The sequence below is a fragment of the Drosophila sulfurigaster genome, chromosome X (assembly GCF_023558435.1).
Source record: "Drosophila sulfurigaster albostrigata strain 15112-1811.04 chromosome X, ASM2355843v2, whole genome shotgun sequence".
Classification (NCBI taxonomy): Eukaryota; Metazoa; Arthropoda; class Insecta; order Diptera; family Drosophilidae; genus Drosophila; species Drosophila sulfurigaster.
In genome coordinates this window covers 25,420,642-25,430,362 of record NC_084885.1, presented here as the reverse complement: position 1 = coordinate 25,430,362, position 9,721 = coordinate 25,420,642, and the positions used below count along the sequence as shown (strand labels likewise).

At 34.7% G+C, this 9,721-nt stretch overlaps 1 protein-coding gene across 3 annotated transcripts; it reads right to left on the bottom strand.

The window, feature by feature from the left end:
* Positions 1 to 3,410: 3,410 nt before the first annotated feature.
* Positions 3,411 to 4,911, bottom strand: LOC133849139 (salivary glue protein Sgs-3). 3 transcript variants are annotated; one of them, XM_062285037.1, is made up of 3 exons: positions 3,963 to 4,911; positions 3,847 to 3,869; positions 3,411 to 3,697 (listed from the first exon to the last, which is right to left on the bottom strand). In XM_062285037.1, exons 1-3 carry the CDS (start codon positions 4,864 to 4,866, stop codon positions 3,587 to 3,589), a joined length of 1,038 nt encoding a protein of 345 aa, XP_062141021.1. In that variant the 5' UTR covers positions 4,867 to 4,911; the 3' UTR covers positions 3,411 to 3,586. The 3 variants fall into 3 exon arrangements, with proteins under 3 accessions (XP_062141021.1, XP_062141019.1, XP_062141018.1); XM_062285035.1 differs by having other exon boundaries at positions 3,847 to 4,436; positions 4,470 to 4,909; XM_062285034.1 differs by having other exon boundaries at positions 3,847 to 4,909.
* Positions 4,912 to 9,721: the final 4,810 nt, after the last annotated feature.

Here is a 9,721-nt window from a genome sequence, read left to right as displayed (position 1 = left end):
AACATCAACAACAACAACAACAACGACGGCAACTTTGCGTATACGCAATGCGTGTAAGCCAATTTTAGGGCCATAAATATCAATTCAAAGCGAACGGAATCAAATCAAATTTGCGCTGAATCAAGCTGCGATGAGCTGAGCTGAGCTGAGCAACGTTTACAATGCGACCACGCCTTCAAATTTTTGCTGGGATTTTGCGAATATCGCGACGGCTTTGATTTATGCCCTCTGAAATTTAAATAAAATATTTGCCCAGCTAAGCAAATTTATTAAAAAATATAAGACGTAAGCAGCGTTGAGTCATGCAGTAGTCGACTTCTAAATACCCTACAAAAAATTACTTAAGTAAAATATATTCAGATTGTTTTATTTTGTTCGCATTGAAATTTAATTTTATTTTGCAAATTTATTTCAAGTAATTTGTTCAAATTTGTTTATTTGATATACTTCTTAATGACATTGTTCATGTTATTTTATTTTTAAGTTTGTAATGGATATAAAATAGATATATTTATTTCATATTAATATTAAGATTGATTTAGATTCAATAATTTGTATGCGAATAATAATATAAAAACTGAATATTTATTTTATATTTTTTTATATATTTTTTTTTGCATAACAATCACATTTTACTCTACAAAATTATTCTAAGTAACTTTTCTTAATTTGTTTATTGATTATATTTTTTATCGTTACATTATTTCATAGTTTATTTTATACTTACACTTTGTATTTTATTTGATTTTACAAACTCATGAAATCTCATTTGATATCACAAATTTATTGCAAGTGATTTTTCTTAATTTGTTTATTTTTACTTCTTCCATATGCCACACTTAAGCTGCCTTAACTCATCTTTAGGGTATGCAAAAAGCTACAAGAAAAAAAAATGGAATGAAATATGTTGATTTATGTGACTTGAAAGCTTGTCGATAACCGGCTTAAGATGAAGCTTCTGTCGCTGCTCTTGGCGCCGACAACAACAATGGTCGATGGCAGAGAACAATTGGCTTTTGGACACATTGATAACTGTTATCGGGTGTGGCCGAGACAAGCAGCTGTCTTTTAAATTTCAACACAATTCAAGATTTTAGCCAATTTTTCGCTTTTCGTTCGTTCGTTCGTTTTTCTCGCGCTCGCTTTCTGGTCACCTGTGTGTTTACCTTTGCGTCGTGTCGAGAGGTGTGAGAAAAACTGAAAAGAGTTGCCTTGACTTTCGGTTGTTCATTTACATTTCCAGACTACAGCGAGAGCATATAAGTTCTTAAAAGAAATAAAGAAAAAATCTTTAGTATTTTACAGAAATTGTAAATAAGAATATGATACTAATAGAGATTTCTTTTAATTCAAAAACAAACAACTCTCTGAACGTATAAGTTATTTAAACCAAAATAAAAAACGGAAAATAAACTTTAATATTTGACAATTATAATTGAAATATAGATTTACTTTAGCTCAAAAGTAAACAACTCTTTGATGAAGGGTATTTAAAGTGTCGTTAGAGCCTAGACACACCTGCGAATGCCCTCAGCGTGTTCTTGTGATTTTCGTTAAAACTTTTAATGAGCAAAATTATTGGCAACAATTGAGGAAAAGCGTAAAGTGCCTCAAGGGTGGTGAACGAATCAAATCAAAGTAAAATGAAATGAAATTCAATTCAATTATAAATTGTTTTAGACGAATTCGAAAGAGTTAAAAATAACCAAAAGAAACAAAAAAAATAAATGCTGAGATCTGAGTTGGGCAATGAAAGAAATTGTGGTGTGAATGAAATGAACTCAATCAACTTTTCCCCAGTTGTTTTCATTGTACAACATTTGGCGAATTGCGAAAATCTAATTAAATCCTAGACAGACTCATTGCTAATAAAGTGACAATGGAGAAGGGTAAATTGAAATTAAAAAGTAAGACAGTAAATTCGAAACAGAAGAAATTCAAAATTGACAATTTTACATTTGTTTATTTTAATACAATGAACCTTTTTGCTTTAATAAAGGTACAAATTCAGGGCTAAGGAAGTGACAAGGGAGAACGCATGTCCTTGCATAACATAAACAAAATTAATAGCGAACGCACAGATTACAATTAAAGAGTAAAAGTCAAGGACCATTTGTATAGTCTTTATGTTTGAGGCCACTTGAGGACACCGCGTTAATGACAAAAATAAATTATAATTTGTGTGTACCTGATGTATCAAGGAGAAACCCAAAAAAAAAAAACGAAAGGACAAAAATTATAAAGCAAAAAATAAAAAAACAGCGAAACAGGATGAAAGTTGAGGAGACAATTTTGAATTTAAATGTATTTTGTTTGTCATGCAAAGTGTTGCCGCTGGCATCAGGCGATGGCCTATTCTTAATTTCCGCAATGCCAATCTACTACATGGCAAAAGCGTAAACATTTCCCATTTAGTCTACGGTCTATTGTCTCTCTGCTTCTATGCTTCTTTGCGTTTTTTAAGCTTTTTAATGCCACTTTATTGTCGGTAGATAAGCGCGAACAATGGCCAACAACAAAGCGCCAAATGCCGCGAGAAAATAGAAAAATAGGAAAACACCAAATTGAATATGAAAAACAAAGAGCTGAGGCACAACAACAAAAAATGGGAAAATCAACTAGGATTTTAGCTAAAGCTGAAGTGTGACGAAACTCAGATACTCTGTATCTAGCTTATAAGAAAATTAAATAATTATATTCTTATATACAATATCTAAATATTTATATTATTATTATTATTATTATTATAACGTAGATTTAGATTATAAAATTCTGTAATCCATCGTAATTCTTATTAAAATTTTTATCTAAATTTGAGAGTTTTCGTTTATAACTCAGATAGTCGAGCTGATATTTCAGACAACTGAAAAACTGAAATAAAATGGTAAAACAGTAAAGAAATAAATAATAAATAACTAGTCCAAAAAAGAAACAATAAAACAATAAAACTTTTGAACTCTTATTGATAAGATGTGTTTTCTAACATTTAGATTTTAATGTTCTTCTTATTTTCAGTTCCTTTGAATTCGTGCATACTCTATTAGTTGTTGTTTTTGAAATTTTCATGCACTTAGTTTTTTTTGGTTTTTACAGACTTTACACTTTTATTTTGCTTTTCATTGCTTCCCTTGCTTGTGTACTTTAAGTCGTTGCATACTCTATAATCCGATTGTTACACATCAGCGAAATCACATTGGATGTCAAGCAATGCCAAACACCTGTTCATGTGTGTGTGCGAGTGTGTGTGTGTGTGTGTATTTCGATCTCGATAAGTGAAGTGATCCAATTTAATGCTATAGTTCAATTCAGCGAGCAGACAAAAAAAAAAACTTGCTCGAGTTGTCGATTGACCGAGCATATTAAACAACTCAACAATAAATTATGGAACATTAAAAATTATTGTAAACAAGTTTATTTATTTTTCTCTTTTTTATTGATTGTTAAATGTCGAGGAATTTAGTTATGACTTTGAAAATATTTATAGTTATTTAAGATTATTAGTAGTAGCTAGAAATAAGTTAGTTGTTTTTGGGGTTAGCTCATTTTCGAATGTTGTTGCTGTCGTTGTCGTTGTTGTTGCTTCTACTTAGCATGTTGTGAATGTGATGGTAAGAACACCCAAAGGCACAACGATGGTTCTTACGGTGCCAGTGCATAGAGAAATTCCAGTTGTAGGCGTGATTGTAATGGTTATACCCTGTAGAGAGAGAGAGAGAGGGAGTAGGCGAGGTTGGGGTAGAGAAAGAGAGAGAGAGAGTGAGAGAAATTTCAGAAAAAGTTAAGAGAAAGTTGAGAGAGATAGTTGAGAGTTGCTTAGCCAATGAGCCTGCCATTCGTTATACTTACTGCTGTGGTCGAAGCTGCTGTTGCTGTTGTGGTTGCCGCTGTTGTGGTTGTCGTTGCTGCCTCTGTGGTTGTTGTCGTTGTTGGTGCAGCTGTTGTTGTAGTCGTTGTTGCTGCTGTTGTTGTTGTGGTTGTCGTTGGCGCTGCTGTTGTCGTTGTTGTGGTGGCTGCCTCAGTGGTTGTTGTCGTTGTAGGAGCCGCTGTTGTTGTCGTTGTGGTTGTCGTTGTTGTGGGAGCGGCAGTTGTTGTGGTTGCCTCGGTAGTTGTGGTGGTGGCTGCTGTTGTTGTTGTCGTTGAAGGCGCCTCAGTTGTGGTGGTTGCTGCTGCAGTTGTGGTGGTTGCTGCTGCCGTTGTGGTGGTTGCTGCTGTTGTTGTTGTGGCTGCCTCGGTGGTTGTGGTTGCTGCTGCAGTTGTGGTGGTTGCTGCTGTTGTTGTTGTGGTTGCCTCGGTGGTTGTGGTTGCTGCTGCAGTTGTGGTGGTTGCTGCTGCAGTCGTTGTGGTTGCTGCTGTTGTCGTAGTTGTTGCCGGATCAGCAGTTGTCGATGTCGTATAGCTGGGATAACCGCTCGTTGCCGCCGTTGCCGCCGTTGCTGCTGTTGCTGCCGTGGTTGCCGCCGTTGTGGCACCAGCCACAGTGGTTGCTGGCGCCGCTGTCGTCACATAGGCTGGCGCATACTTTTTGCCATAACCGGAATAAGCAATGGGTTGCATGTAAGGTCCCGGCGCCTCGGCAATTGCTCGTGCCCCATTTGGTCCCCCAGCAGCAGCATAAGCATACGACGCAGCGCCATTGGAAGCGGCACCAACATTATAGCTGACCGATCCCGATCCTGATCCCGAACCCGATCCGCCGCCATATGCTGTCGCCACATCGCTGTAGATGTACTCCGCTGCCGATCCCGATGGCGCTGTGCCATACTGACCGAGAGCGTACTGCGAGAAGTCATCGTAACTGTCGCCGTAGTAATCGGCAACGGCAACCAAAACCAGGCTCGTTAGCAATATGAAACTGAAAGCAGACATTGTTGTTGTTGGTTGTTGGCTTGATGGTCGTTCGTTGTGTATTGATTTATTTGCTTGTTGGTTTGTTCGTTTGTTGGTTGCTGGTTTGTTGGCTGTTGGTTTGTTCGTTTGTTGGTTTGTTGGCTGTTGGTTGTGCTGCGCTGTGTTGTTGCAACTGACGACTGATGACTTGACCCACTGCAGCAACGCCTTTTTAAGTGGAAAACATTGTACACACACAGCTGAGCCCAGCTGTCGAACATCATCATCAGCTGGATCATGCCGTTGTCCATAATAGCATAAATCCACAACAACAAAAAATACGACAAATAAAGATGAACACATTTGCGTTCTATCGTCGTCGCACGTGATTCATAGTCGGCTTAAACCGGCTAAAACACTCACTCACTCTTTTTCGCTATCACAACCGCTGAGCACGTTACGTGCACTTGTTCAACTCTTTCTTATTATGCGCCAATTACGAAACACAAAAAAGTTAACACGACAACAACAACAACAAAAACTCACAGTACAAAAAAAATGGAATTGTTATCGAACTGTGTTCGCACTTTTCCATTGAACATGAACATTTCATTTCATTCACTGAATCATTCATGCTACTATAGTATTATGCATACTTTATTAATTACTTAATCGAATGTCAATTTCGATGGGCAGTTTTTTGTCGAATTATTCAATAATTCTTTAACGCCTATTAATACCTGGTAGTGTATGTGCTCAGGTCTGCTTATAAATCTATATTTTTGATCATATAAAAAACTCAGAATTTATGCAGTTAATAATTGCTTTCAATCTGGCGGGTAATTCAGTATATTTATTTACCAAATGTAGCATTCAGTATATTATTTTGGTATATTTTAAGGCAAACATGCTTTGAAAATGGCTGAAGGGTAACTCAGTAAAGTTTATTGATATACTAAACATGGCTCGCAGTATATTAATTTGGTATATTTTAAGATATTTGTTAACGCTTATTATACCTGGTAGCTAGCGTATGTACTCAGAATATATGCAACAGGCAGATAGAGGCCACCTGAATCTATATTTTTGATCATATAAAAACTCAGTATATTTATACACCAAATATAGCATTCAGTATATTATTTTGGTCATATACAACAAACTCAGAGTTTATACACTTATAAATTACTTTCAATATGGTATCTTTTGTACTTTGCGGTATGCGTTGGAAGTAATAGTATATTGCTATACTAAATGTTGATTTCAGTATAATTATTTGGTATATTTTAAGATGTTTTTAACGCCTATTAAACCTGGTAGCGTGTGTGCTTAGAACGTCTGAAGTGAACTATTAATAGCTTTCAATCTAACATATTTTGTACTTTATGAAATACTTTATACACACTCATATTTTAATATACCGAATATACCTTTCAGTACATTAATTTGCTACATATTAAGACTAATACGCTATTGGAAATGTCTGGCGGCTTACTCAGTATAAAATAATGATATACCACATATAACTTCGAATATTTTAAGACTAAAATGCTATTGAAAATAGCTTCCGGGTAGCTCGTAGTCGAGCAAACTCAACTTTAGCTTTCTTACTTGCATTTTTAAGTGGTATTTTTGTTCAATCAATGGTCAATTATAAATTGTGTTCATAAATTACGGTGTATATTTTATTTCAATTATTCGCTTAAATTAACCTAAGGCCAATTAAATTGTTGTAATGCTTGCGACCAGAATATTACACGCCACAAATCAGCTTAAATTTAATTCGCAATTATTTTGCATGCAAATCATTAGTTGCAATTTTTTAAGTGCACAGGAATAAAGTGAATCAACAAATTGCGCTGCTAAATCCAACCAATTATTGCAACTTAAACGAAAGGGGATAAAAGAAAGCTTTTCGATCAACATTTGCCCAGCAAGCGAATTAAAGTATTTGTTGCACAAGTTGCGGCTTATCAGAGACAAGCGGCTGATACTAATTGTGAGCAGAAAGACTGCTTAAAGTAGGTAAGACAGTGAGATTTAAAGTAAATTCAGTGTTTGCTTATAGATGTCAAGAATTGTGGTACACAAATTTCAATATAGATATTAGTCAAAGAAGAAATAAATGAATAAATAATATAATTATTTTCTCTGCAATTTAAAAAGTCTTTAGAAACTGGGACACACAATAGTTAATTCCAATTTTGTTAAAGTTTTTATTTAATATACAATATTCTTAACGCTTGAATAAATTAAATTTATTAAATAGTGAATTTTATTTGTAAATTCTAGAATTTAGAGTTAAATTTTACTGAAGAGTATTCCTTTTTGTACTTTATGGTATATTTTGAACATAATGGTATAGTGATATAGCAAATATAGTCTTCAGTATATTAATTTGGTATATTTAAAGATTAATATGCCATTGAAAATAGCTTGCAGGTAACTCACCGTCGGGAACATTTTACTTTATAATATATTTTTATAATAATAGTAATAGTATATTGATATACCAAATATAGCTATCCATATTAAAATTTGGTATATTTTAAGACCACTCTACTGAATTTTTCTACATTGTTAAATTTCTAAATGGAAATCTTCCCAAATTATGAAAATAATATTCAAATAAGTAAACTTTCCCTTGTTATTCTGTTTAGAATATATTTCCCAATATATTTATTACTCAATTGACTAATCCGCAACATTACTTTTACCCAAACAACTTACAAATAGCTCACTTAGGAAATGCTTTTGAGAATTGCCGTGCAAGCTTATCTCTCTCTCTCTCTCTCCCTCTCTCTATCTCTTTCGATTCCTTTCACGTTCCATTGACGGTAATAAGCTTAAGTTGAGTGTAAATCTGAGCAAATCAAGTGTATTCCACAACCGTCTGGTTGTCTTCCCTTGTCGTCGACTATGAAGCATCATAGTATCTTATCAATTTATGATTTTCTATTTCCTTTTACCATCTTTGGCACACATTTCTTTCTGTGTGTGAGTGTGCGAACAAGTTGGAAACCACAACAGCTGTGAGCATTTGGCATTGCGCTTCAACGAGTTGCTGTTGCTGCTTTGCTGTTTTGCTTTTGCTTTTGCGCCTCCCCAAAGAGTGAAGAACTATTTCAATTTATTTGCAGCAACATTTCATTTGCCAGACTCTGTTGCCAGCTGGCAAATCAGTCAACTTTCTACGCTTTCCCCATAGCAGCTGGTGCTTGATGCGAACTCGCATAGTTCACCACCTGCTGAGCAATTGTCAAAAGGAACGTAACCATCGCTTTGTATATGAACAGTTACAACATACCCTGTAATGCAAAGAAAAACATTTAAAGAAATAATGAATTATAACAATAACTTTACCTTACTTTGCCAAATTCAACCATCCAACGAAAGTTTCCTAAAATGCAGTATATGTGTATGTAATATTTTTAACTTTCAAAATAAATAATAAAAAGGTAAGAAGCCTCAATTGTAACTATGAGATAAGCGCTATACATTTTTAATAATAGTGAAAAGATGCGGTATGATGCTTAAAATATACTAAATGAATGTGCCGAAAAAATACTGAAATATACCAAACTATATATTTGATATACATGTGGCATTCAAAATATACTGCACATAAAACTGTATAATATACCAAAAGCCATATTTGGTATATATACACACTGTTATATTTAAAATATACTAAACACTACACAAGTATATTACTGCACCATATACTGTTACATTCAAAATATACTATATTCTAGTATTTCTGATATATTTATATACTGACACATTCAAAATATACTAATTACTAGTGTTTTTGGTATATTGATGTACGCTTACATTCAAAATATACTATAGACTACAAAAAAAAAGAAAATGAGTGAAAACATAAATTTAAATCAAATAATCGAATTTAGAAAACAATCGAATTATGGTGAAATTTTAATAATATTTTGACAATATATTTATGTCTCTACTTTACAACAAAATTTCCTTAAACAATTTTATACCAAATTTAACTTTTCATGAATATTAATGTAGCAAATAAAAGTTGTTGAGAAATTACAACTAAGCTGGTGAATTTTGTGGCGTTACACACAGGGTATTCAGCGAGAAAATACTTGTAAAAATACATGCCACTGTTGCAAGCAATCATCCACACCATCTCACCACCCACACCAATAGAAACACAAACACAGAGTAAAGCACACACACACAGACACACACACACACACGAATGTGAGTCACAACAATGACGCCGCGCAGTGTCATATTTACAATGTTGAACCCATATTTTGCGTGCAACTTGTTGCTACTTGTGTTCCACTCGCACACTCAAACGTAATCCACTTACGTTCCACACAGAGACGCGCGTCGTCTCAAGCAGTCGACAAAGCAGTCGAACAACTGTTTTTGCCAGGCTTTCGCACAGTTCGCAAAACAATAGAACATGAGAGTTTGAGAGTTGAGATATACATATAACATATATATATAATATAATATAGAATAGAGTACAGTATAGTGCATAGAGTGGTAGTACTTGATGGGTGGTTTTTTGGTGGGTGGATGGTCTCTTGGCGAATGTGCGATGTGATGGACATCGAGTAAAAGTATTTTGTATCATTTCGGTTCATTTGCCAACGCGCGTTGCCGCCGAACAGTCGTCGAATTCCCAGTTTTTGGGTGCTCCGCAAATTATCGCGGGATTTGTGATATGTTTTTGGCGCCAGATAAATTTTTCGAAAATTTTTGTATAAATAAATATTAAGCAGCCATCGGCATCTTGGCATCGGCATCAGCGTTAATTAAACACTCCAGCCAGGCAGCAACAACAACAAAGGCAATTTGTAAGTAATTCTAAACGATTTGCACTTATTAGCCGAATTTCGATTAAGTTAGT